This window comes from Lycorma delicatula, chromosome 2 (assembly GCF_047948215.1).
Source record: "Lycorma delicatula isolate Av1 chromosome 2, ASM4794821v1, whole genome shotgun sequence".
Classification (NCBI taxonomy): domain Eukaryota; kingdom Metazoa; phylum Arthropoda; class Insecta; order Hemiptera; family Fulgoridae; genus Lycorma; species Lycorma delicatula.
The window spans coordinates 25,743,686-25,771,523 of NC_134456.1; the positions used below are offsets into that span (position 1 = coordinate 25,743,686).

Here is a 27,838-nt window from a genome sequence, read left to right on the forward strand (position 1 = left end):
TACAACTTAAATAAGAATTGTAACTGTATAATTCTCACTGTAAAGAATACTGTGTACCTCTTAACAATAAAAAAGATATATAATATTAAATGAACAAATAAATTTAATAACGGCATTATTACTTTAAAAATCCAGACTCATAAAAAGAAGAAGTATGAATGGGTACTTCATCATTAACAAGCCACCTTTATCACATTTTTCTACTTTAATACAGCAACATTGTAACAGTGTTCACTATTCTACTTAATTTAGGTATGTCCCACAGACGTATAGTAGAATGAAAAATTTATATCAGAGAATTATGTGTTGAAATGTTAGCCAAACAAATTCAGTTAAAATTGGTAGTGAAAGACTAATAGTAGAAGTAAACAAAAGCATGATTAGTAAAAACAAAATTAACATACAATATGTAATTCCCAACAATGGTTATTTAGCGGACTGTGCTGTGAAACAAGGCCCTCCTTTCTTCTGTTGGTGCCCAACTACTATTATAAATGCTATTAAAAATAAACATCGAGGAGGGAACTACCAATTACAGTGATTCAGGCATTTGTACTGCACCAAGTCTCTAGAAGCTGTTTTCAATACTTCAAAGTTAATCACAGATACAGTTTTGTGGATTCAGACAAAGTGTACAAACACAAACCATTGAAAGATTGTGGGGAATGCAAAAAAGTGAAGCACTGAGGTATAGCAAGACACCACATAAGTCATATCTGGCTGAGTTCATGATGTTTTCAATGAGACTCTAGATGCAATATAAAACTTCTGACAGCTCCACAGTCAACTGTGATATACATAAACATCACCAACTATTCACATTACAATATTAAATACTAAAAAAAATCAATATAAATGATTACGATTAAAGAATAAAATACAAACTAGAATTAGAATAGTTAATTAATCGAACAGTACTGAATAATGTCTATATAACAGGTAGCCTTACTGCCTGTTAATACTTAACTAAGTGATTCATAAACTAGTACAAAAATTTCAAATCAAATTATACAGTGAATCTAATCTTCCAAGAAACTATAAAATGAGTATAATGTATACAGCACTTACTAGAAGGAAATTTGAAACATCAGTAATTTACCTCCAATAGCTAAATAAAATGTTTTTAAAGTTCGTAGCTGGCAAATTAATACTACAAAACAAACAGATGGCTAGGTTTCTAAGTTCCCCTGAACAAAACGCTCATCCACTGATTGTTTGTTGGGAAACTTTTCATAAAAATAGTACCTAGTGAATTAAGCAAGTTTTTAAGGGCATTAATTTGGTATGTTAGTGTATAATCGGCTACAAGTATTATAGAATAAAACAAATTTTCACAGCTGGCCACTAAACAAAATAGCTCTATTATTTTGGAAATGATTTTCTGTTAATGCAAATTTAATTGTGAAAATAACTCCCTCTTAATTCTGTAAATGCTGATAATAACTATTATTTGTCTACTTAATAAGCAATACGCAGTGTAACACAGTACCCTGAATTAAATTAGAACAAAATAAAATGTTACATTTTTGACACACTGGGAAATAAAAACACTAATCCGTGTACATATTCATAATATTAAATGTGCATATCAAACAATTCGTTACAATCTCATAGAGTATTTTAAAATTTTTGGAAAAATAATTCACAATGTATAAAACTCCTCATTGCACTTTAATAATCTAACCTTCAAAATCGCCTCCTACTCCACAACTTACCTTGAAATAACTGAAATAAACAGCAATGTCCAATACACATAACACAATTTCGAATTCATATTAACCGTTATTACAATCTCGGAAAAAGTACCTAATGAAAACACTACTGATCATCTTTTAGCTGCAAACTCTAATCCCACTCAAAACAGTAGTAACCATCCCTCGAAAACTGACGTGTAAAATGTTCGTTTCTGATGGACTACTGTAGTCAAGCATTTCATTGATTAAATGTAGGTATCAAGAGAACTAGATCAATGCTGTAATTAGTTTACAATAAAATAATTTTCATTTTGCTCGACAACAATAAAATTTCTCATTCAAGTGTTACCAAAGAACTAGGTTAATAATAAATCAACTAAAGCTATAAGCTTTTGTAGGTTAAGGTACGGATCTAATCAGCTGTGCAAATTAATGAAGTAACTTGCAGAAGCAGAACTTAGAACAGGTGTTTATATAAATTGATATCTCTTTTTCTTTGGTGTTGTGCTTTATCATGCAAACTTTTTTGTTTGACTAAAGAATCTGAACATATTCACTGCGTTTATTCTTTGTTACTGTTGATATTTCATTACGTTTACAATAAGACGATCTGGCCTATTTGTGTTAACGTTTAAGAAATATAAATGCGAATACCATCAGTACAACTTTTAATAGTAAGTTTATGAACATGAGAAATTCGCTGAAGCGATTGGCCGTATGTCGGATAAGAGATTTATAGCATATCGTTTGATATAGAAACCGAATTTAAATTTCGATGAGAAAACGAGTGATTGTGTGGTGTTGCTGAACCTGTGACTTCTTAAATTATAATAATAAAGGTGATATATCAGTATTAGTTTACCACTTTTTTTTTCTATTTTTTATTTCAAATCATTTAAGAATAATAGCTATGCAATGTAACTTGTCTTTATTTTGCAAATTAGAGTTCGATTTTTATTCGGTTGACTAGTTATTCTCTAGTAGTTTGATGCAGTTCACTACAATTATTATAACCATTCTTATTGAGTTTTACTGTAATTTTTTAGTCCTCAATTCACTCTTGAGAACACCATTGGTGCGTTCTGGTCCTGGTGTGTTAAATTAACACTACTTCCTGAACAAAGGTTACAGCTAATAGGCTCTTGACTAAATAAAGTTTGTACCATTTATCCTGGAAGATTCTACTTGGTCATGTAATTTACTAACTAGATTACATGAAGTAATGTATTATCAGCAGCTGAGAATAGCAACATGACAGAAAAGTATATGTAGACCTACTTTTTAATTAATTAAAATACAAACATGACTTAAGTTGTTCATTACTCCATTACAAGTAAATTTTGTTGTAATAGTTATTATTTTTATAAATAATATCTGATTATGGATATTTAAGATGAAAAACTTTATATGTATCACTAAAAAAAATCCCTAATAAATTATTTATTATTAAAGTATTACATATTAACAAACCACCAATAGTTTTAGTAGAAAAAATTGTACTCTCATCTTGTTTATTAAAATTCTTAGTCAACATATTTTATACAGACTGTTAGTTTACTTCACTTGCCCTGGCAAATGAGGCTAATGAAGTGAATAAGCAAGTTCCTCTACACTATAGTCATCTGGAGCAGCATTTCTCAACCTGGGGTCGTGACCCCTGTGATTTGAAAACAGGATTTTTTTGTGATATGAAAGCAGGGTCATGAAATTAGCCTACAACTTTATATATTAACAATAGTAGAAGCATTTTATGAGAAAAAAAGATCATTTATTATAAATATTTTACTTACACTTATAAGTATGCATGTAAAGGAAATTAATTAACGAGATGGTTGTGTTTGTTTTTCCACTTATAAACCTCTCCATACATGGTCTATGTTAGAAATATTTTACACAAAAGCAAATTGTTTTCAGTTGATAAAAGATGAATCGTATATTTAGTTTTTAGCACAACCATAGATGAAAACCTCTTTTCACATATGTAAGATGTGGCAAAAGGGATTAATATTTCCTTACTTCTATGACTATTTCCATATTCACTTTGACAAGCAAGCCAAAACGTATACAAATGTTCATATGTGAATTGTAGTTTTAATGTTTTATCAGCAGACATTTGAGTGAGCTAGTTGTTAATCTTAACTGGTAACTTAGCAGCTGCAATAATGTTTTCACTAAATGGATTCAGTACCCATCACTTCAAGAAATCATTGTATCTTCCAGGAAATACTCCAACTGAATGTTTAGCCCATGCAAATGCATTGCATCTTCACCCTCTGCAAACTGTGGTGAATATAGTGTCTTCTTTATCCAAATTTTTCTCAGTATAATTGGAAGTGAGTAGAAACATATAAAAATTTTTGCTTTGAAGGTGAATAATCCAGATATCAAACTTCTTAATGAAAGCATGAACTTTACCTGTCATTAATAAAATGTTTTTATCATGGCCTTGTAAGTTCACATTCAAGTTGTTTAAACGAGAAGATATATCAACTAAGTACACCAGCAGCAACATATATTCATTATTCTGTAAAAACATTGAGAATGGTGTTTGTTTATCCTGGAAAAGTGTTAATTTATCCTGTAATTCCAGTTGGTTAACACTTTCCTCTACGACAATCATCTGACTTCTGTATAGAAAAGAAGAGATTTTTTATTTTCATCCATTTCATCGCATAATTTAGCAAACAGCATATTCTGTAGTGGTCGACTTTTAATAAAATTAACCATTTTTACAGCTTTACAAAGAATTTTTTGGAGATTTTCCGGCATATTTTTTGTGGTAGGAATATGTCTGTGAAGGAAGCAGTCAGTGTATCCATTCTGCCTTTGGTATAAGACGATCTTTCAATTTTTTTCAGAAATCCACTGCCCTTTCCTGTTATTGCCTTTGCACCATCACTACAAACTGCATTACATTTTGTCCACTTTGTGTTATAGTTTTTATTAGCTTTATAAAAAAAACATCAAAAAGACATTGACCTGTTACATGTCCAGGTATTGATTTGCAAAACAACATATTTTCTTTGATTGATCTGTCCCTATCAGCTTCATATCTCACAAAATGTATGGTAAACAAAATGTTTGCCATATCTGTTGATTCATCAAATTGAATGCTAAAAAATTCACGTGTACTCACTTGCTGAATTAGCTGATCATGAACATCAGCAACCATGTCTTACATTTGCGATTTGCCTTGATACTGTGCCTTTAAAAGCAGTATTTTTTTTTGCTTCTTCCACACCCATTAAAACACAGACTATTAATTATCTATTGCAGCATGCAATATGTTTTCTGCTATTTTATAGGGTTTGGAATTCTTAGCTCCTCATAATACTATGAGATAAGATGCTTCAAGTGTAATTCTATCAGTATTTCTTGATTTACAAATAGATGCTTGTTGATTTCTCAAAATATGTCATTTTCTTTCGAAAATTTCCAAGTGTTTGCTTTTATGATCCAAATGTTTAGTTTCCAAGTGTCAAATTAATTTTGATACTTCATGCTTTCATTGGGGATGACTTAAAAGTGAACAGCACACTGTGGCTTTTCATCCAATGAGGTAAAACCATAATTTAAATAATTGCCATTGTACAATCTTGCCCTTTTACCAATTGATTGACTGGATGTAGATTCCACACTGTTTTTTCACAAATTTAACCATTTTACATAAGAATCTAACTGGAAAAAAGTTACACATTTGCACATTGAAAAACTGAAATCTCGGTTATTATTATTTTCAATAAAACTATGAGTTTAAAAACTTAAATAAATGAACCAGATGCACGCTTCACATTCTAAAATAAAGTGACATTCTGCAATCCCTTACGCCTCCCTTACGCCTCTAGCTGAGAGCATGACCTGTTCAAACATATCATATGCATATTTAAACATGACCACCTCACGGCGAATATTATGGATCCAGACCAAATTAGAAGGAGCACATACACATCAATTTGGAACCTGTTAATTGCTCATGTTTGTACACTTCACACATACACATTCATACTCATCACTATCGACGCAGCTGAATAGTTTCAACTAGGTTTCATTGAGTTTGGTCGTGCGGAGGGGGGGGGGGGGTGAAGGAATATTCATTATATATATTTTTTTTTACTTGGCTGTGGGGCTAAAAAGATTGAGAATCACTGCTATAAAGTAAAACTATATTACTTTGTCAGTTACAATGAATCTGTTAATCAGCAAGGCATTTGTACAGATGTATGTATTTTAGATGCACCATAACTAAAAAAAACTTAGGCATTCCAACATGAGGTTAAGTCACTGTAGAAACTGGCCAATAAGTGTCCCATACCAGGAAAGTGAAACTGAAATAGTTTACTGTTTCAACATTGCTCTTGGAGAAAGCTATTCTGATTACTCTCTCTTGAACCTTAGCTACTTTAATTGTGTCATCTGTAAAAATGATGGGACAGTTTTGTATAAAGCAATATTTTAATGTAACCCTTTTATTGAGAAATTCTGCAGTATATACATCACTCAGATTCAGTAAGAAAACTCAATAATTTATGATTTATTATTAACCAATTAATAATGTAGGTAAATATTTGATTTTAAAGAGTAAGATCTGTAAGACTGATTTTTGTATTAAGATGTTCTTTATGAAAAGAATATATCACTGTGAATATATTTCATTTTTATATATCTTTTTATAGTGTCAGTGTATTTAATTTGGTAATTATATTTTATGTCACTCAACTTAATCTTTTATTTTTATTTATATATTTTTATCAAAGGGTTGTTTCACGATTGGAACAGATCAATACTAAAATGAAGAAAATAATGATCGAACAATGTATGTAAGAATACATTCACTTATTTATTCTATTTTTCATGATTCAGGCTTTGTAAGATTCCTTACAACACAAAGATACAATTAAAAATACATCCCACGCCTGGTGATTGCTGTGCTTTAGATTTTACCAAAGCCTTTCTCAATCTGTTTATAATTTATTTTTCACAGATTTTATAACAAAAATTAATTATTTTTTCCACATACTGTTGATGATTTAATAAATCTTTACTTTTAACCAATACTTCATATTTTCTATCATTTTAAGAATAAATTCTGAAAATTATATAATTTTTGTTATTCATAATATAATGTTTTATTAAAATTGTTGAGATCTCTAATAAATCCTTGTCTTATAATTACACACACTTTCACTAACCACTGTCTTTAACTATTTTTTTGCTACCAAATTGTTTCCTTGAATTTTCAGTCATATTATTGTATAAAATTTTACCCCCTCTTGTAATTGTTTTTTTCATTAAATTTTATTCATATATTTTGTTAATAAGCATTTGTAAGTTAATTGAAACCAGATCTGGTCATTTGATTTGCCCATTTTATGACAGTACATATTATATCATCAGCAATATTAATACTGATAAATAAAAAAGTTGTTATAACATTTTAAGTATTAAGAAAACCATTTTCTACCCAGGTAAATGCTTACTGCTTATCAAACTCTGAATATAACTGAACTGCATAATTTTGAATTAGAATAGACCTCTTCCGAGGTTTTGACTGGATTATTTATTTTTAGATTTTGACATTATTCGGTATGTCATAAGCAGTGTAATAATATTTATTAAAGCTTAAATTATCTTATTTCATCAGATGGAAGAAGAAGGTGATTTGCAGAATGTGGTCATAGTTAAATCAGCTGCCATGCCTACAACGCCTACCAAACCTCATGAAATTTGCTATACAAGTACTCCTTCTACCACCCCTGTTTGCAGAATTTGCCATGAAGGTAAATAAAAAGTATAGTATAATATAAAAAGTATTTTGTGTAGAACTGCATGTTGCACAGTAATGTAACGTACAATCCTGTTAACCAGTTAATTAGTGTGAGAACATTTGTTTCTTAACTTTCCTACAAGTTTTTAATATCAGATTTTTACACATTGGTTACATTTGACTGAGAAATAATTTATCCTACAGTATAAGTTATGTGAAATAGTTGCTCAGGAACTACATTTTCTTTTTTCATTGATATTCAATTTTTCAGCTTAACATGGACATGTGCAAGAAATATATTTAAGAATGGTTTTTCTTTGTGACATCAACATTTACAACTTATAATTAGCTGTATGGAAAATCTATTTAATTTTCAAATAAAAGAAATCAGTTTATATAAAAATATTGAAATAATTCAAGCAAAGTCAATCTAAATATAAAATAATGAATAATCAAATAGTATTTAAACAGAGTATAGTAATCCCTTGGTTTAATGCATTTGATTTACGTGATTTTGAATTTGCACGGTTGATTTTATAGCACTGACCCTTGACTTAGCATGTGTCTGGTTTCAAATTAACACGGTTAGAATTACTGCATATAAGGTATAAAATAATATTCATGAAAGAATTCTTAAAAAAGTTTTTCAGTAAACATTGAAACAGATTTTTGCTTTCAATAATATTATACTGAAGTGTATTAGGTTGGTAATACTGAAGTGTTTGGTTTATAAACATTTTAATGATCACAGTAGTCAACCATTAGCTTTTAGAGAATATGTTGTGTTGTGTTATTCTGTCGTACGTTATATTACTGTGCAGTATATAATTTTGATCGGTTTGTGTTCAAGGCGTGATACAAAGGCTACAGTACAAACAATATTTGTAATTTATTGTGTGAGATAATTTAGGATTTTATTGTGAATTATGTACATATTATCTTTTTCTTTTATATTTTTCATGTTTTTAACTATGTCTGTCTTTAAACATATGGAAAAGAAAAGAAAAACTATCACTCTTGAGACAAAGTTGGAGGTGATAAAAACATATGATAATGGTTTACTTAAAATTGATATCGTGAATCATATTGTCCTTGTTGAATCAACAGTATGTTCAATAATTAAAAATAAGGATATGATTGCTGGAAAAAATGCTGTTCCTCTTCAGGCTTCACAGATGTCTTATTTACGATCTCCTTAAATGGTTGAACCTGAAAAACTGTTAAACATTTTCATAGAAGATTGTACTCAACGTCATATTCCCGTGACAGCTATTATTATTATTATTCGTGAAAGAGCCTAAACGTACCTTTATCTCAAAATAAGAATGCCATATGACTGTTTTTAAAGAATTTAAAGGTTGAGTCACACTTTTACTTGGAGGAAACACAAAGGGGAACTGTAAATTAAAACCATTGCTTGTACATCACTCAGAAACTCCCCATGCTTTGTAAAGGAATTAACAAACAATCTCTTCCTGTGTTATTCAATGACATCCAACCAAAAAGCATGGATAACGAGGTACATTTTTTCAGACTTTTTTAAGAATTGTTTTAGCCTGTAACAAAGATTCCAGTTCAAGCAATGAGATTTGTGATTTGTGAACATTCTGGAAAAAATATAACATCCTTCTTCATGCTGTATGCAATGTTGGCAAAGCTTGGAAAGAAATCAAAGAAAGTATGCTTTGTGAAGTATGGTACAAGCTGTATCAAGATGATGATCAAAATCAAACTGCATTCGATGATAGTGGGCAAGGAATTACCAGTATTATTAAAAATGAAGTTGTTCAGCTGGCCAGCAGAGTAGGGCTTGAAGTTGATGCTGAAGATATAAATGAACTTGTGGAAGGAGATAAACAACTTTTAGAAAAATGAAAACTTTGTAAGATTAGCCGAGTTGCCAAATGAGCAGCTAGATGACAGTTTGAGTAGCAGTGACACATTTAAATCAGGTTCATTAAAAATTGACAGTGGTGAACCTTTGAGCTCCTCCATTTTTCAGCCACAATTGACAGTAAAAGGATTACAGGAGGAATTAGGATACTTCAAAAAATTTTTGTGAATATGTAACTGAAAATGATCCTGATCGAGCGAGAATGAATTACAAAAGTTGTAAATGGACTGTTAGGTGATACAAGATGGTGCTAGATCAGTTTCAAATATCAGTTATGCAGAGTAAACTGCACAGTTATTTTAAGAAACCAAAACTGAACTGAGACACAAGTTTTTTTTTTAATATGCTTATTATATTTAGGCGTCTATATATTTATTTTAAGGAAACTTATTTTTTAATAATACCTACTGTACTGTATTATAATTTTTCTTTTGTACTTTATTATTCTTATATTTTTTATTTTGTTTCTACAATACTGTACTGTTTGTAATCATATTTACTGTACTGGATTCAATCTATATTCTATTAATTAAAGCATTTTAGCCAAATTATCTAAAAATTCTGTTTCTTCTACCTGTGAAAAGAATTATGAATTTAGCCTACTAAATGTGTTCACATGCAGATACTATACCGTACAGTAATACATATACTGTACTGTATATATTTTTTGACAAAACAGTTTTGATTTCACAGTTTTAATTTACATGAAAATTTTCAGGGATGAATTAACAGGATAAATCAAGGGATTCCTGTAAATTATTTAAGTTAGTTCAGTACTTATAGAAATTTCAAGATAGCAAAGCCAAGTAGCAAACTAGCAGTTTGGTCCAGTAAACTTTTTATATAAATCTGACAGTGCTGTTTATAACTTGTGATAAATAAACTACTAAGATTTGTACATGATGTCTTTCTATATTCTTCCATCATTTCTAATTCAATTATTTATTATACAGTTGTTGTTCTAAATAAAAACGCTGTATTGCATATAATTTTATTCACTTTTGTTAATGTTGAACATTTTTAACAGTACTGTTTTAAAATTATTCTAATTTACATAATGTGCTCTGTTACTGTTATGAAATAATATATTAGTATGTTATTATTAATAATCAGTTTATCTAATGAAAAATAACATGTGAATATAGCTTGTAAAGCAATTTTATATGATGAATAAGCATTTTATTTCTTATAATACTTCTGATAGTCTGTAATTTAGTCTAATCTTATTATACTCATGTAGTAAAAATGACAATTTTTTATTGAACTATTTTTCTCTAGCATGACATGTAAATATGACAACAGTGTTCTTGTTCAGTTAAACATTATGATTTGACAGGAATGTTATTTATTTTATATTCCAGACCTAAATCTGAAACAAAACTCTACTATTCTCAGTCAGTGATCAAAAGTAGAAGTGGCAGTTGAAGAAATATTTTTATAAATATTTACTTTCCTGGCTATGCGATTGATATATGCTGCTTTAATACTTATAGCTATAATGAGGAAGTATATAGATCAATAAAAAATCTAACAAATCGGTCTTTTTAAAGTTTTGTGCCTTAAAGGGACATTATAAAAAAAGATTTAAATAAATATTAAATAATCTGCAAGAAAAGATTTTTGTTCCAGTGCTCTTAAGCCAAAATCAATTTTTTTCAGACTAACGTTTTTGTGTTTGTATATAATATGTTGGTCTGTATTTGGTCTTATAACTATTGACCTGTTCAGATTAGGTTATACCTAATCCACATATTTAGGTTAATCTTTTAAATTTAATTTTTCATTATATAAATATGTTCAGGCTCTAATGATGACACTTCGTTTTGCGCACAGGAAAAAAAGAATAGACTTGTTCACGAATTTTCTTCAAACTTGATAAACAGGTACTACCTTCAGGGAGAAAGAATATATTAAATTTTGGTATAAGGGATGGGGGTGTTTTGGCCATAAAATTTCAAATCTTTATTAGGGCACTTTAGCAAAAGATTTTTCTTACAAAAGTTGAATTTTTTTTATCAGACAAATTGCTAAAAAATTTTATTAAATAATTCACCCTTTCTTATTATCTTTTTTAATTTCTGTTTTCAAATCAGGTTCACTCTTATCAATAAACCCAGGTATTAAGTATTTCTTGTTTAAACAAATTTTTAATTTTAGATTCTTGAATACTTTAGTTTCATTATTAGAAAATCTTTTGCCAAATTACAGCAGTTTGATTTTACACAAATTAAAAATATCCTTTTTTTTTACATAACAGTCCATTTTAGATCCATGAGATGTTAGACTGATGTTGCAGTAGTCCTTGTTATCTGTTCTTATATTATTTTTTATGAGGAAAGGATTGCAATTATATTTTATTGGAAAATGTGGTCATTGATACAGTTTCGTAAATTTTATGCACTAACTTGTACAACTCTCAATAAAAGTCCTACGTCACCTAAGAAGCATATCAGTTTTGACTGTATGCCATATACTATATTACCTTTTTCTTATTTAAGTTGCTTTTAATTAAATACTGATCTTAGTAAAGATTAATTATCAGTTTCTTTGTCTTCTTCTTCTTCCATTACACTATCACCACTAGTTAAGTTTCTCTCTGTAGATATTCTAGTTATTTATCCAATTTTCCATACTTTCTAATACTTATTTTTGTATGTGTCTGTGTTTCACTTGTACCATTGATACTAATATTTTTAGGTTTCATTTATCTAAAATGCTCACTTACTTTTTCTGTACACTGTATCTACCAACACTGAAATAGTTTTCTCAGTGAAAAATGATTGTTTTTGTTTATATATTTATTGTAAAATGGCTTTCATAACATTTCTTTTCTAAACATTATTAGTTTTTCCTTTATACAGTTTATTTATTTTATTTTTCAAAAGGTATATATTTTTTTGCTTGTTGTCTTTGTACTTCAATATTTTCTATGTTCATTCATCAGTAAAATAAATCTTTTGTTAGTTCAATCATCTGTGTTCTTTTTACCTAATTTGTCTTTTCTTGCTTTAATAATATCCTTTTTTTAAATTTGTCCATTTGTTTTCTAATGTATGAGTAACAGTTTTTGTTTTATTTTTTTATTTCCATCTCTTTTCATCAATTTCTTAAAATTTATTCTTCCTTTATTACATCTCGTTTACTCTCAGTATTAATATTCACTTCCAGATTTTAAAATCTGATTTTAAAATCACTGCCCATTGATTATGTAATCTATCTGATACCATCTTGTACCTCCTAATCTCAATTACTTGAATATTCTTTTATTATTTTTAAAACATTTACTGATTAATATCTTACACAAAATTTTAAAAACATAAATTCTTTTTCATTTTTGTAACAAGCTTAAACATACTAACCATTTTACCTTCCATTTTACACAATATTATATCCATCCAAGCCTCTTGTAATTATTAAGTTTTCGTCTCCAGATATGTATTTGATTAATTCATCTATTTTGTAATATATATTTTTGTTACACTTCAACATTGTCTGTTGAAGAGATAAGCATATAAATCTGCAGTATTGTTAATTGGCTTGGATATTGAACCTATCCTAACTGAATAATTCTCCATGTTCTTTATAATAGCATAATTGATGTATTCACTTCCTTCTCTTGCGTTTCATTGTCTATTTCTATATTAATTGTATAATTCTCTGAGCAAAAATCATGCTCATTTTTCTCTCTTCCCTCACAGATTAATACACCATTTAAAATTAACCTTTTATTCATTTTCCTTTTTAAATTATATAATCTACTACACTTAATTCTGAAATTCCGCTTACCAAGTCTAGGATGTCATAGATCATTTATTTTGGATCACTCATCTTTATAGTCCCTACCCATTGATCTACTTGTGCAATTTTATCAAAGAGGATAATATCATATTTAAGAAGAAGAAAGAAAGCATTTCCTTAAAAACTAAACATGTAGATTTTCTTTACTTTAAGTCATACAGTACTTAAAATATAGCACATGCAAAGATTTGAGTTTCTGTAATCATACTGTATCACTGTATCAACTGTTAATCAGCGATGCCCTTAAACAATTTTAGAAAGATCTGAAGACTCCTTTCAGCAGGATCATTCCTTAGTCTAGTCTCTTTATAAAACCCACCTGTTGCGGTAGCACCTATGATATGGTTATCTGCATTTCAGAGACAGTCAAGAAGGTTCCTCACTCACTGAGATAATGTCTAGAGGAAGATATTGAAATCTATTTAAGCTATATAGATAATTCTTACATGTTACAAGAACCAATACAACAAATTATTTTTTTTTTTTGTTTTTTATAAATGTGAAACAGTTAAAAAATTAATAGTTGCCTTATCAAGTTTAACTTAATTAGATAAAGTCTGATATTAGTAGGAAGTATTCTGACTCGTAAACTTATTCTTCAGTAGAATGGACATTTTCTTAAGTACTATTAATAAAATACATGTAAAATTTGATGTTCAGAACATTATTTTTCTTGCCACCTTCCATAATTTTTGTTAACATGTTTTTTTAAATACTTGTTTTGTGAAACTAGGCTGCATGATGGTGTAAGTAGCAGTCATTAATTTATCTTGGCTGGAATTAACTTCACTGAACTAGCAGCGTAAAACATGCCATTGCCATTCCAGCCTGTACAATAATGTGCTATATACACATGATTTATAATCCATCTTTGGTATTGAGGTGATCACCACATAGTTATTTATGTATTTTTTTTTGTTGAGATTTTTGTTTTACAGTTCTTTTAAATTATAATGTTTCTTCTTCTTTTATAGCTATAAATTTAGTTTATTGTGACCATATCTTTATGAATAATTTTATTCATTATAATTTTTTTTTAAATTAATAAATTTTTTATGCTAAGTAGGAAATAATAATGAAGAAGAGTTAGCATCACCATGTGACTGCACAGGAACAATGAAGTACGTCCATATATCTTGCTTAGAAAAGTGGCTTTCAACTTCTAGTAGCGATACTTGTGAAATATGCAAATTCCGATTCAGCACAAGGCGGCATAGTCGTTCCGTCATGGAGGTTAGTTATGAGTTATATTATTGGGGTAGGCTGTCATGGAGATGCTGGAAGATACTGAAATAAATCTCACTACAATATTTATAACTAATACTTTTTACTTTTTAACATTTTCTGTCCATTTTTATTTCACAGAATTATGTTTGTGATATTTAACCTTTTTCTTCTTCTTTATGTATCATGTGTTTATGAACACTGTTTTATTAAAGTGAAAGTGTTATGAAAAACCTTTTTTACTGTAGCTATTAATATCAATGTAATCAGTGATTGCTGATTACTTATAAAATTTACAAATGACAGCCTGTGTTGATTATATTTTAAATTAAATGAAATTTTTTTTATTTTCATTGATTGCAGCATATAAAAATAAAAAAATATCTTTGTCATTTTTTTTTTACATTTTAGGGGACATTATGAACACCATTTCTGAACCATTGTATTATAAAACTCTTAACTTGTCCACTTCATTAGTTGCACATAGATCCCAAGTTAAGATAGCACCACTACATATCTAGAGACTTCCAGAATATCATAGAATCAAATTAAATTTAATTTATTTACTGGACTACTTTTAAATTTTCATAAATAATAAATCAAGTATTCCCAACAACTACGTAAGTAAATTTTATATAAATTTTTTTTTTTTTTTTGTCTTCAGTCATTTGACTGATTTGATGCAGCTCTCCAAGATTCCCTATCTAGTGGTAGTTGTTTCATTTCGGTATACCCCCTACATCCTACATCCCTAATAATTTGTGTTACATATTTCAAACGTTGCCAGCCTGCACAACTTTTTCCTTCCACCTGTCCCTCCAATATTAAAGTGACTATTCCAGGATGCCTTAATATGTGACCTTTAAGTCTGTCTCTTCTTTTAACTATATTTTTCCAAATGCTTCTTTCTTCATTGATTTGCCACAACACGTCTCCATTTGTCACTTCATCCATCAATCTGATTTTTAACATTCTCCTATAGCACCACATTTCAAAAGCTTCTAATCTTTTCTTCTCAGGTACTCTGATCGTCCAAGTTTCACTTCCATATAAAGCTACGCTCCAAACATATACTTTCAAAAATGTTTTCCAGACGTTTAAATTAATTTTTGATGTAAACAAATTATATTTCTGACTGAAGACTCATTTCGCATGTGTTATTTGGCATTTTATTTCGCTCCTGCTTCGTCCAGCTTTAGTAATTCTGCTTCCCAAGTAACAAAATTCTTCTATCTCCATAATGTTTTCTCTTCCTATTTTTACATTCAGTGGTCCATCTTCATTATTTCTACTACATTTCATTACTTTCGTTTTTTTCGTGTTTATTTTCATGCGGTAGTTCTTGCGTAGGACTTCATCCATGCCGTTCATTGTTCCTTCTAAATTCTTTTTACTCTCAGCTAGAATTACTATATCATCAGCAAATCCTAGCTTCTTTATCTTTTTACCTTGTACTGTTACTCTAGATCTAAATTATTTTTTAACATCATTAACTGCTAGTTCTGCGTAAAGATTAAAAAGTAACGGGGATAGGAAACATCCTTGTCAGACTCCCTTTCTTATTATGGCTTCTTTCCTACGTTCTTCAATTATTACTGTTGCTGTTTGGTTTCTGTAAATGTTAGCAATTGTTTTTCTATCTCTGTATTTGAACCCTAATTTTTTTAAAATGCTGAACATTTTATTCCAGTCTACATTATCAAATGCCTTATATGTCTATAAATGCCAAGTATATTGGTTTGTTTTTCTTTAATCTTCCTTCTGCTATTAATCTGAGCTGCTGCAATTGTTTCCCTTGTCCCTATATCTTTCCTGAAACCAAATTGGTCTTCTCCTAACACTTCTTCCACTCTCTTCTCAATTCTTCTGTACAGAATTTAAGAATTTTTATGCATGGCTAGTTAAGCTAATTGTTCTGTATTCTTCACATTTATCTGCTCTGCTTTCTTTGTATCATGACTGTAACACTCTTTTTGAAGTCTGATGGAATTTCCCCTTTTTCATAAATATTACACACCAGTTTTGTGTAATCTATCAATCGCTTCCTTACCTGCACTGCTCAGTAATTCTACAGGTATTCCGTTTATTCCAGGAGGCTTTCTGCCATTCAAATCTTTTAATGCTCTCTTAAATTCAGATCTCAGTATACAAAATATTATGGAACAAAAAATAATTTTTGTACTTTACTTTTTTCCAAAATGTACATAGCCCCAAAAAATGTTTTGTAGCTGTATAAGCATTGTAATCGTAAGTATTTATAAATATATGATGCAGCAATATTTTATAATACTTATAATCAGAGAAACTGTCAAAAACAAATTAATTAATTTTCTGGGAAATGCATTTCACTCAACCTGGCACTTGCGAAGGAAGTACACATAATGATGCATTGATGAATCAGAGATCACTGCGGGAATCAGATATATAATATATACTTGTATTATCAGGGTTACTTTCTCTAAGAGTAATAATGCTCATTATGTAACCAGTTACTGTAGTAACATAGTGAAGGTGTTATTTGTAATGAATGCTAAATGTCAACAATATTTTGGTGATCTTGAATGCTGATGTGCAACAAGAAATTCAGTTTGTTTAAGAAGGCAGTGGCAAACCTGTTCACTTCGTACTTTCCTTAATTGACTAAATGGGAACTCATTATTCTTGAGACTGACCTTTTGCAATCATAACAGTTATTGCACCTAGCAAACAAAACAATGTATGTTCTGATTTACAGCACCCTTATTTATATTTTTAGACCTCTCTACGGTCCTTGAAAATTTTCTTTCAACTATTATCACAATTATTTTCAAAATATTTCTATTTAATAAAAATAATAACACATTCCTTGACTTTTTGTTTTTACAATATGGAAAAATTTATTCTATGAAACATACATATACTGTACACCATAAATTATGCACTACATGTGTAATCCTAAAAAAAAAAATATGAGGTAACTCAAAGAATTCCAAGTGAAGATGCACACATATGAAATAATAAGGAAGGAAATTGGTTGATGTAAATCTGCTATACACCCGTGAGATAATAGTTATCTTAAAACTATTAATAGTTATCTTAAGATTATTGACATGATCAGATAAAAATAAATAGCTAAAAAACTTGCCCCCCTCAAGTGGAATCTATGTCAAACTGGATCTCAAGACCTGATGGATGACCTAAGTATAGTGTTTTTCAGTCTCCTTAAATTTAGACCTGATCAGAATACATTGATAAATTAATTTAAATTAGTTGTTCAAATTAATTAATTTGAGTGTGTTTTTTTATGACTTTCGTAGCATTTGTAGTTGACACATTTCAGCGTACCTCCATTCTCAAAACTAAAAATAAGAGTGGTGAAAGTAGTTTTGAGAATGGAGGTACTTTGAAACACAGCAGCTACAAATGTCAGATTGACAATACTATGAAGGGCAGAAAATAACACTCAGATTAATTTTGATAATCCTAGTTAATTATAAAATATTGTGTCAGTTTTAGTTGTTCTGTATTAAAAACTTTAAAAAGTTTTCTAATTGGTTTTAATTTATTGATCTGGTATTTTTATACATAATTTTTTATGGCCTCTTGAAATAGTGAGGCTGCAGTCTAATGTTTAACTTTATAAATCACATTCTGATTGTAATCCAGATCAAGTAAGTACTTATGATATGTGAACATATATTCTTTTTTATTTTTAATTGTGTTTTAATATATTTTGTGTTATTCCATTACAATGTTACATTTCATAACTGGTTTGCATAACTAATTATTCTTATGTTTTTTGTGTATGAATTGTAGATATTATTGATAATATATATATTTTTTTTCATTCAGTGGTTTCAGACACGAATGGTATTTGTTGGACCATTTGGTCTAAATATAAATGGAACAGTTTTAGATGCATTCATGATTGATGCAGTTTGTCTCTTGGTTCTTACACCACTTTTTTTAATTTCGGTGTATTTATCTTATATTGGCTCTATCGCGTACATGCAAAAAGGTCTATGGGAGGGGCCTGGTCTTGCGATGCTGAGCTTTCTTATTCTAATCACTTACCTTTCATGGAGTTATTCTATTATTAGGTAAGTATTTTTTTTAGTAATAAGTAAACAATAAGTTATTTAATAAATATTATAATAATTATTTATTTATTAAGAAAAAGTTTATCTCTATGAAGAATTATTTCTTACAAATTACTTAAGTTTTATACCATGCTTGTTCTTTTCTGCAGTATTTATGTGAGTTTGCAATTTCTTTGAAGAAAACCTAGGAGTTACAGAAAACTTGGCATAAAAATCTCTTATCTGTTTTCCTGATAGGAGGTTCACTGTCACATATGCTCATTTTATTGTTACTTAGCATAATTTTTCACAGTAGATGCTATTCTCTATAGGCTTTAAAATAATTTATTTCTGATATAAGTAAGTTAAGTATTTAACTTCAACAAATGTTATGAGATCTTCACCAACATCCTTATCTTTCATCAATAAGTGCTCTATGTATATGACCATGTCATGTTCCATTTTTATTTATGGTTCTAGTAGCTAAAATGAGGTTTTACTGAAGAACAAAAATAATGATGTACATAAGTGATAACACTGATCAGCAAAATTAAATTTTTTGTTAGTTAAATGAGAGTGAATGGCTGATTCTTAAAGTATTTTTTATGCTGATTTCATATATTTTAATACATTTTTTCTATTGAGCTCAGTTTTTTGTAATTTAAATTTCTTTTGAAACAAAAAAATTTATGGTGAATTTAATATGACAATACATTACATCAATTTTGTACTCGCCTAAAATCTATTTCTTTTGGATTTTTTGTTGTAATTTTCTGTAGGTAGATACCTCTTTAGATTCCAACAGTAATCAGCTAACATTTATGAATTCATTTTCCCTTGTACTGTGTTTCTATTGTAGATATCTCCTGGTGAAAGTGATCTCCATGTTCATCACTGATAGCACCGAAATTGTTAGGGAAAAATCCAAATGTGAATGTAAGAAATGGATTTTGAGTGACATGTTACACCCAAGTTCTTTGTAGTTTTGATGGCGTTCACTCACAAGTTCTCTGTAGTACTGCCCTTATGGTTTCCAAGGAAGTTGTTTACCACATTTTGAAATGATTTCCATGCACCTCCAAGTCATTCAAATGAATATTTGAATGACTTGGAGCCAGATCACTCATTAGTTTTCTTATTTGTGTTCCAACAAATATACCTTCCTTTATTTTAGCCTCACTTGTATTAAGTAATTAGTTTTTTAGAAACTTAAATCATTCACCATTATGATCCATTGCTTTAACAAAATTTTTGAATAACTTAGCTTAATGTGTAGTGGCAGAAGATAAACATTTTCTGGTTTTACTAATGCCTGACCAACAACATTCTTCTCTCCTATAGTCAGTACCTATCTCTTTGGCCACTGCTCTTTTATGTAACAGTTTTTCTTATCCCTGCTGCTCCACTCGCACAAAAAGCAACAGAAATTAGTGTATCCAAGTTTCAGTCAAGTAAAAGCGCTATTACTTTCAGATCTCCACAAATATGTTATAAATATTTCTCATACTGAATCTTGCTTAATACAAGTTTCATAAGACTCCTTCATGTGTACAGCGTATGCTAGGGGTATTTATTTCCAATGTGAAGTAGAACAGCTTTCAACTAAGCTTTAATGAGTCAATAAAAAGTCCATTCATCAGGATGGTGAATATGTCCCAAAGCTTCCAGTAAAGAGTCCACATCATTATAGTATACTAAGTTTTCATACTGAGAGAAGAGATATCAAAATTCTGACCGTCTGTCACAGAAAGCACTTATTTTAGTGTTTGGTTGTAAAATATGCCTTCCTTTGAGTCTTGATGCCAGTATTTCTGCTTGATTCTTTGTTAAATTTAGATCATGAACTAGATCAATTAATTCTGACTGATTAATTAAATGGGGTTCAGTATATCAATTTTTTTTTTTTATATTTGATTTCTTTCTTCATCGTCTGATATATCAGCACAAAATTTGGCATTTTCATATTCATCTAAGTTCCATGTATCTGGTGGTATTGGAATTGGAAGCTCTTGGCTATGTGGCACTGGCCGCTTGGCAGAGGGAATATTTGTGAACATATTTACGTTCACAAAATTCTTTGCTTATGGCAATCATGCATGATGCTACCTGAAAATAAAAATGGTAGTTACAAAAAAGCTAAGCCTGATAGAAGAATTCTGATTTCATATTTGAAATTAGCTTGAAAAATACTATAAGAATCACTCTCATTTAACAAAATCATTGTTGATCAGTGTAATTATTACTATGATGTTTATCAAAATGTAAGGTTAATGACCACTAAGAATGGTAAGCTTACTTTGTCAGTAAAAGGCTTCATAAATTTTGAAATAATTCTAAACAATTACAAACAGGATTTTCAATTTTTAAAGAGTTTAAGTTGGCCACTAAAATGGAGAGAATAGAAAACTTACTTGCAATTTAATATATAAAAGATATGGGATCAAAAGTCCAATGTAAAATTTCCAAAATTATTAATTTTTCAACATAATTATTTTTCTAAGATTATATTATTTACAATAATTGTATATTATTTAATTTATGTGATTTTTGTAAGTGATAAATTTTTTGAGAATATATGCATTTTTATTTGAGATACAAAAAGACATAGGGAATACGGAAGCTGTGGTAAAGCAACTTAGCCAAAAAATCTAGGGAGTCTTGTTATCAAATTATTGAAGACAGAATATTCAACATAGTTTCTAATTTTCAAGTTTTTGTTGATAAAGATGACATACTTAGATATTTGAAAAAACGTCAATTACAATTTACATTTTTTGAGAATTTTTATAAACATATTGGGGTACTACTTTATGACTGGAATTATTTATTTTGAAACTAATGTTGTTTCGGGAAAAAATATTTTTTGTAATTTTTGGATATTGAAATCTTTTCTTGGAACTTTTGTATCCCAACCATATAAAGTAGTAATCCATTTTATAAAAGATTAGTATTAAAAAGGTTCAGACACAGCTTATGATTTTATTAAAATATATCAAAAAATCATTCAAAGGTTCAATTTCATTATATTGGTTATTTAAAAAGTACATTATTTCTGTGGCTCCCATTTAAAAGAGAAAATTTTCTTCTCCTAAACTGTATATTTTGACAGCATTAATAGTATATGTATTGTTCATAATTTCAATAACAGCAGAGTGGAAAAAGGGTTGTAAGGAATTTACAACCCTTTAAAAATGTAACATTAAAATGCCTTTGAATCTCAGTTGTCCAGTAGAAAATAAACATCAGTGATCTGAGAGAACTGATGTGTTAAACCTCTCTTAAGTTATTTATGTTCCATCCATATGCTATTGCTTGTCTGTTAATATTTACAAAAAGTATTTCCTAGAATATTCCAGTTAAAATGGATAAATCAGATTTTCAAGTGTTAAAAAGTTTACCTGACCTAACTCAGACTCAGATTTACACTTATAGTGTATTTTTTATAACTCATTGATTGTCCAAGTTATTAACTAAACTGAACTTATCTAATCAAATTATGCTTAATAATTCCTACCACTATTACCATCCAGCCAAGCTGCTGTTGAATTATGATAATTACATAAATTATACAGGGTCAGCAAAATAAAACCGAACCCATAATGAACCCATCAACACTATGTATGAGACTCACACAACTAGTGTGACTAGTGGATGTATATGTTACTACTTATTGTTGCTGCCATTTGTCAGATGGTTATGTGTCAGTGCAGTACACATTTAGTTGCAGTATTGTGAGTGTAGTTGTGTTTGTGTAAAATGCATTATTCAGTCTAAGAAAGGATAGCTACAGTTGAGACTTAGATTTGTTCTTGATCGTTTGAAGAATCACATCAAGTATTCGTAGAAAAATTTCTGAATGCCTGTATCCCAGCGAAGAGTAGCATACATGATTTAGTTGAAAAGTGGCTTACAACAGGTGTTTTGGTTTCAAATGCAAAACAAAATTGGTAATGTCTGTTAGGACTCCACAGACCATTGCTGCTATTGTAAGGGAAATTACTGCCAGTCCAAAAAAATCACTATGCAAGTTATCCCAACAATCTGGTGTTAAATACACATCTTGTCATAAAATTCTTCATGAATTGAAGCCATACCACATTACAACTGTGCAACAGCTGAAGGAGACAGACAAACCGAAGTGACTTGATTATTGAAACTGGCTTCATGAAAACATTGTTGGTGGACAGATAGAGTTGTCTACTTGTGATTTTTTCCTTTGTGGCTAGTTAAGGAAGAGAGTTTATGCATCTATTCCCCACAATGTTGATGAACTGAAGGTGAACATTCAACGAGAAATCAACGCAATTGACAACAAAGTTTTGCATCAGTGACTCTCAATATGATCAGTCAAGCACAAAAGTGCATTGATGTCCAGAGTGGTAATTTTTAACATCATTATAACAATAATGTAAATAAATGCAATATTTAAATTACATTTTGTTTTTCTTATTTAATTTATCTGTATCATTCTTAAAATTTCATTCCAACATAACCTACTGATTCTACAGTAGTTATGTAATGGATTTGGTTTTTGTCTTGCTCACTGTGTATTAGTAAAATAATAGTTGTAATTGGATTTTTTTTTTATATACTTATCTCAGTTTTTTATTTTGCTAGTACTATTATACTCATACATATTGTTACATTAGTACTATATATTGGATGCATAATAAACTTAAAATTTTTTCTATTGTTTTCTTTTATTTTTATTTACATTTTGCAGCAATATCACGTAAGCATTGAAACTGTTAGTTGAAATTGGTGATAAAAAATATGAAATTTTTTCTGAAAGCAGATTTTTTCCTTGTTGGATGAACTAAAAATAATAATGTATTTAATTGTTCATATTCGGCATATTTCATAATTATATAATTGGTTGATTTCTGTTATTATCCTAACCGAATTTTGTCTGCTTGAAATAAAATACAGTCACTTATTCATGTTTGCTATCTCAAAGAAGTATGTTCAAGATAAAAATACGTAACAGATTAACATAATATTAAACAAGAATTTTGTAAAAGTATTTTTATAGAAGTTTTTGTTTTGTATCCATTGTTTAATAATAAACTATTAATTTGTTTCAAATTGATTAACTAAATCTAAATTTAAAGTAGTCATTTTCCGATAAACCCAAATTTTAGTTGAGGAGAATCTACTTTCTAGTGAGAAAGTTGAGATAAATAAAGTAATGTGGGAAAGTGACTACTGCTGGAAATTGCACAGAAGACTAGCTGAAGTAGAAGCCAGCTAGTCACCAATTATCAGCTTGATAGTCTTCTTTTTTTTACTCGTTTGTATAACTGGAAATGCATCCATTTGGGTAGTATATGCTACAAATTTTTTAATTTATTTTTTTAATTATTATCAATTTTTTTTTTTAGATTTTATACAAGGAATATTAGAAGATGGAAAAATAGCAATCAATTAGTTCGTCTTATAAAGCCGAAGAAAGTGAAACAGAAAAAAATTATTTCAGAAACTGTAACATCTTTGAAATAATTTTAATGCAGTTATTACAAATTTTTAAAATCTCAATTCTATGAACATGTATATTAACAGTGTGTTTTATTTCATTGTTAAAATAAAGTAGTTCCAATACTTTAATGTTCATCACCCATTTTGTGATTATGTTACCATTATTTCTTTAGTTGTGCTGTTATTCACAGTGATTTATTTATTAATCTGTTTTTCATTATTTCAACACATTATGATATATAATAATTATTCTGAGGTGTTGTGCTTTGTATGTTAATTAATAACTTAAAAATATTAATTATGGCTTACTTTTAAAGGCCTTCTTTTAATTATTTCATGTACATCATTTTATTAAGTTTTAATCTATCGTTGATTGTAGTTAGAAGCAAATAAGGAATTTTAGGTAATTCTGTTTACAAATACTTTAAATGATCAATTATTTATTAAACTTGGATTCAGAAATATTTTAATCAAAATATTTATTATAGTATTTTGTTTAGTACATTTGAGCTTAAAAATTTACTGTTTAGTGATTTATAAATAAGAATTTTTGTGGTAGGATCTTTATTCAAAAATATTTCTTCACAGCCATTACATTGATCCTTTTTCTGTTAAAAATACTCAAGACTGAAAAATAAAAAAAGGGTTTAGGTTAAGGGTATTAAGTTTAAAACTGATGATATTGTATAAATTTGTGAACTAATTAGTTTTACTATCAAATTTAATTTTATATACTGAAAGTGTCCAATTTCTATTTTTATGATGATGAGTAGGACGTAAAACAGATTTATAAAGCTAATTACCGGCATTTAGATTCTAAATAAACATATATACTTCTTTTAATAGTTTCTTTGTTATTTCCTGAAACAATTTTCTGTTTGTACAGTTTTGGGTATGAGTATAGAACAAGTTGTTATTATTAATGTAATTACATAATTACATTTAAAAAATATTTCTTAAATCAAAAAATTAAACCAAAGATTTATTTTTAGTCCTTAACCCAAAACATCTTTTCGGTTTTATTTTATTAAAAAGTATTTTATTACAAATTCTATAAAATAATTAATAATAAATGATAGTTAATTCTAAATAATATTTTTAATTTCCTTCCCATTGCAAATACATATCTAAATCTAGGCAAGGTGGTAATTTTCAATACAAAATAGCCATTAATATAGAATTAAATGATTAGGTCATGATTAGTTCAACTCCAGATACGTAAAAATTGGTTTACTGTCTATAAGCATTTAGAGTTATGCATTATAGCATGAAGTTAAAAAGTTATCAACTCTATGGTGTAAGTAAGTTTTCTGTGGTTTATAAACCAGTTTTATGAATTAAGGGCTGAAGAGATTAAGTTAATTGAACCTGCTAGAAACAAGGTAGAAATCGAAATGTACATTTGTAGTGTAATGAATAGAAAAATCAACAATTTTATTACACTTTCCATAGAAGTTCAGTAAATTTTAGTGACATCATATGTAAAGCACGGTAGATTTTATATTAAATAAGTTAGTTAAACTTCTTTAAAAAACAAAATTGAGAATTATTTTTATATAAATTTACTCTAAAAATTCTCTTGAGAATTATTTGTAGATTTTTAGAATTGATTGTAAATTATGAAAGAGAAATTTAAATACTTGCAGTAAGTTAAATTTCTATAAGTGATTGAGAATTTTGTAGAGTTCTGTTTGGTTGATCATTTAAACAATAAAAATGTGATTTGATCAAGAAAATTATATTATCGATTTCTGTAGAAAGCTAGACAATTTTTTTTATAAAAAAAAAATTGTTTGAAATGTAGCTGTCTGGTTAAAAAAAATTATTATTATTTATGAAGAAATTAATCCAATATATCACATTGTATGTCATTGTTGTAGTTTTTTTTATAGTAAGTCTCTTATATTTTATAAGAAAGCACTGATGCTAATTTTGTTGACTGGAGATGTCTACTTCAATTTTTGCTGTTTTAGGGTAAAATATATTAACAGATTACAATTATTAAGGTTTTTTGAGCATACTGCATTCAGTAAGGTTTCAGTTACTCAACCCATCGTTCGGGATAATGGTTAGCTAACATCATCTTGTTCTTTGATGTCCGTGGAGCTTAAACTTCAATTAATGGTATAGTTACTTTTAATTAGATTTGAATGCTTTAGTTACCAATGCATTGTGATTATTAGGTTTAGACTGGAAAATATTAAATACCAAACTGAAATTGGGCTAACAGCATGTTGTAACAGAGATTAATCTCAAAATAAAAATAATTTATATATATTTACTGTTTTATTTTATTAATCTGAGCTTCTGACATGACTTGCATACAGATTATTAATTGCCTTATGATTGTGTCATGATCATTATCAAAAAACCTTTGCTACAAATACAGGAATTCAGTCATTTTTCCCAGATAGGAAAGTGGTTTTTTTTCTAGATCAAGTTGTTCAGCTGTTTCATTTTTGAGGAAAATCAACTCTCTCCTAGGAGGAAAATCTGTTTAAAGAATTTATAATTATTATGAAGTATGTGCATTGGGACCAGTTTGTAGAATGTTATCACAAAAATTAAAATTGTACTTTCTTCTAAGTGTTAAAACTTTACCCCTAAATGTGCAGCTAACTATAGTTAAAATTTATATTTATGAATTATTTGCATTTAGTTGTTATAAAATAATAATAATGATTTGTTGTATATATTATGTAGAAAATTACGGCTGTGAAAATTAAAGAAGGTTGTTACATTCCTATTTTATTAGTGTATGACTTTTTTTCTTTTTTATAAATAAAGTTTTTGTAATTTCTAACTTTTTAGTTTAATTCATTTTATGTTTTATTTTACTTTATAATATCTAGTTAATGCAAACCGTAATTTTTTATTTGTTTTTGTAAACTGTTTAGTATTATTACCTTATTTTAAACTGTTCATTGTGCCTTCATAATCAGTATTAAATAATTTGTATGCTCATATGTACGTACTATTACTAGCCTTTAGGCTTTTATTATGTAAGAGTTGTGCTTACATAAGGTAGCACTGGAACTGTACAGTAAGTCTTGAAATGTGAGATAACGTCCAGGTTTCTTTCTTTCATTGATGTATTGATTATTTGAAAATGATAATTGCAGGCCAATAATCCATGGACATATCAAAAATAATTTACCTCCATGTATATTAACTAATAATCATTCAGACATTTTATAGTGGTGCATTTTATTTTTAAGTGGTATTTTTATTTTGTAATTTAATTCTTTAAATGTCATATGAATCTTCTGAGAAGTATACCCTATGATTCAATTTGAATATCTGGTGTTTAGCAGCTCAAGATGAAATATTTTGATCACTATGAGTTAATTTATATTGAATTTGTGTTAAAACCATCTCACGATGTGAATACTCTAATTAATGAATAAAAATAAATAATAATATTGTAAATATATTATACAACCCATCCAACAGAATGTGTAATAAAATGTTTTAAAAATGCATTACAAGTATCGCAGTAATAATATATTTAATGCAAGAATACGATTGTTATTAACTGATTAATTTGTATGATATACTGAAATTCTCTAGTTTCTTGTGCAGCATTCTTGACTTTGGACTTAAAGGCAGCTGTCCTTTATTCATGTAATAAGCCCATATAGCTTTTTTACATCTATTTATCCTAATGCCTGTGTTGTTAATACTTACTGAAACATTTCATTATGTTCAGTATATCAGAATCTGCTTCTGTATTCCTTATTAAACATTTGGCAAATACAGTTAAAGAAGATTTGTTAGAGTATTAAAATGTCGTTTATAAATTCAAGAAACTGTTTATTGTAGCTATAGAGATTAAGATTTTCAGATTCCATTGATTACAGCAAGACAGTAATAGTGTATATATTCAGATTGTTGTTGTTAAAATTATTATTTTTTTTTTGTTTTTCAACCA

At 28.6% G+C, this 27,838-nt stretch overlaps 2 protein-coding genes across 4 annotated transcripts in view; one reads left to right on the plus strand and one right to left on the minus strand.

Moving 5' to 3' along the window:
* Window positions 1-1,908, minus strand: part of LOC142320575 (uncharacterized) — a 167,293-nt gene extending 165,385 nt beyond the window's left edge. The window contains exon 1 of the mRNA XM_075358516.1: window positions 1,716-1,908. Within this exon, the coding sequence (XP_075214631.1) occupies window positions 1,716-1,774 (59 nt within the window). The 5' untranslated portion in view covers window positions 1,775-1,908. The remainder of the gene's footprint in view (window positions 1-1,715) is intronic.
* On the plus strand, window positions 1,894-27,838 carry LOC142320576 (E3 ubiquitin-protein ligase MARCHF3-like). 3 transcript variants are annotated; one of them, XM_075358519.1, is made up of 5 exons: window positions 1,894-1,945; window positions 7,336-7,471; window positions 14,214-14,383; window positions 18,206-18,453; window positions 23,814-27,838. In XM_075358519.1, exons 2-5 carry the CDS (start codon window positions 7,336-7,338, stop codon window positions 23,929-23,931), a joined length of 672 nt encoding a protein of 223 aa, XP_075214634.1. In that variant the 5' UTR covers window positions 1,894-1,945; the 3' UTR covers window positions 23,932-27,838. The 3 variants fall into 3 exon arrangements, with proteins under 3 accessions (XP_075214634.1, XP_075214633.1, XP_075214635.1); XM_075358518.1 differs by lacking the exon at window positions 1,894-1,945 and adding an exon at window positions 2,076-2,533; XM_075358520.1 differs by lacking the exon at window positions 1,894-1,945 and adding an exon at window positions 2,076-2,533 and having other exon boundaries at window positions 14,217-14,383.

What these genes read in the sequence shown, in the direction of transcription:
- LOC142320576 (XM_075358519.1), top strand. Translation starts at nt 7,336, where the DNA reads ATGGAAGAAGAAGGTGATTTGCAGAATGTGGTCATAGTTAAATCAGCT. An exon ending in ATAGTCGTTCCGTCATGGAG is followed by an intron (nt 14,384 to 18,205) that starts GTTAGTTATGAG and finishes TTTTTCATTCAG; the next exon opens with TGGTTTCAGACACGAATGGT. An exon ending in TGGAGTTATTCTATTATTAG is followed by an intron (nt 18,454 to 23,813) that starts GTAAGTATTTTT and finishes TTTTTTTTTTAG; the next exon opens with ATTTTATACAAGGAATATTA.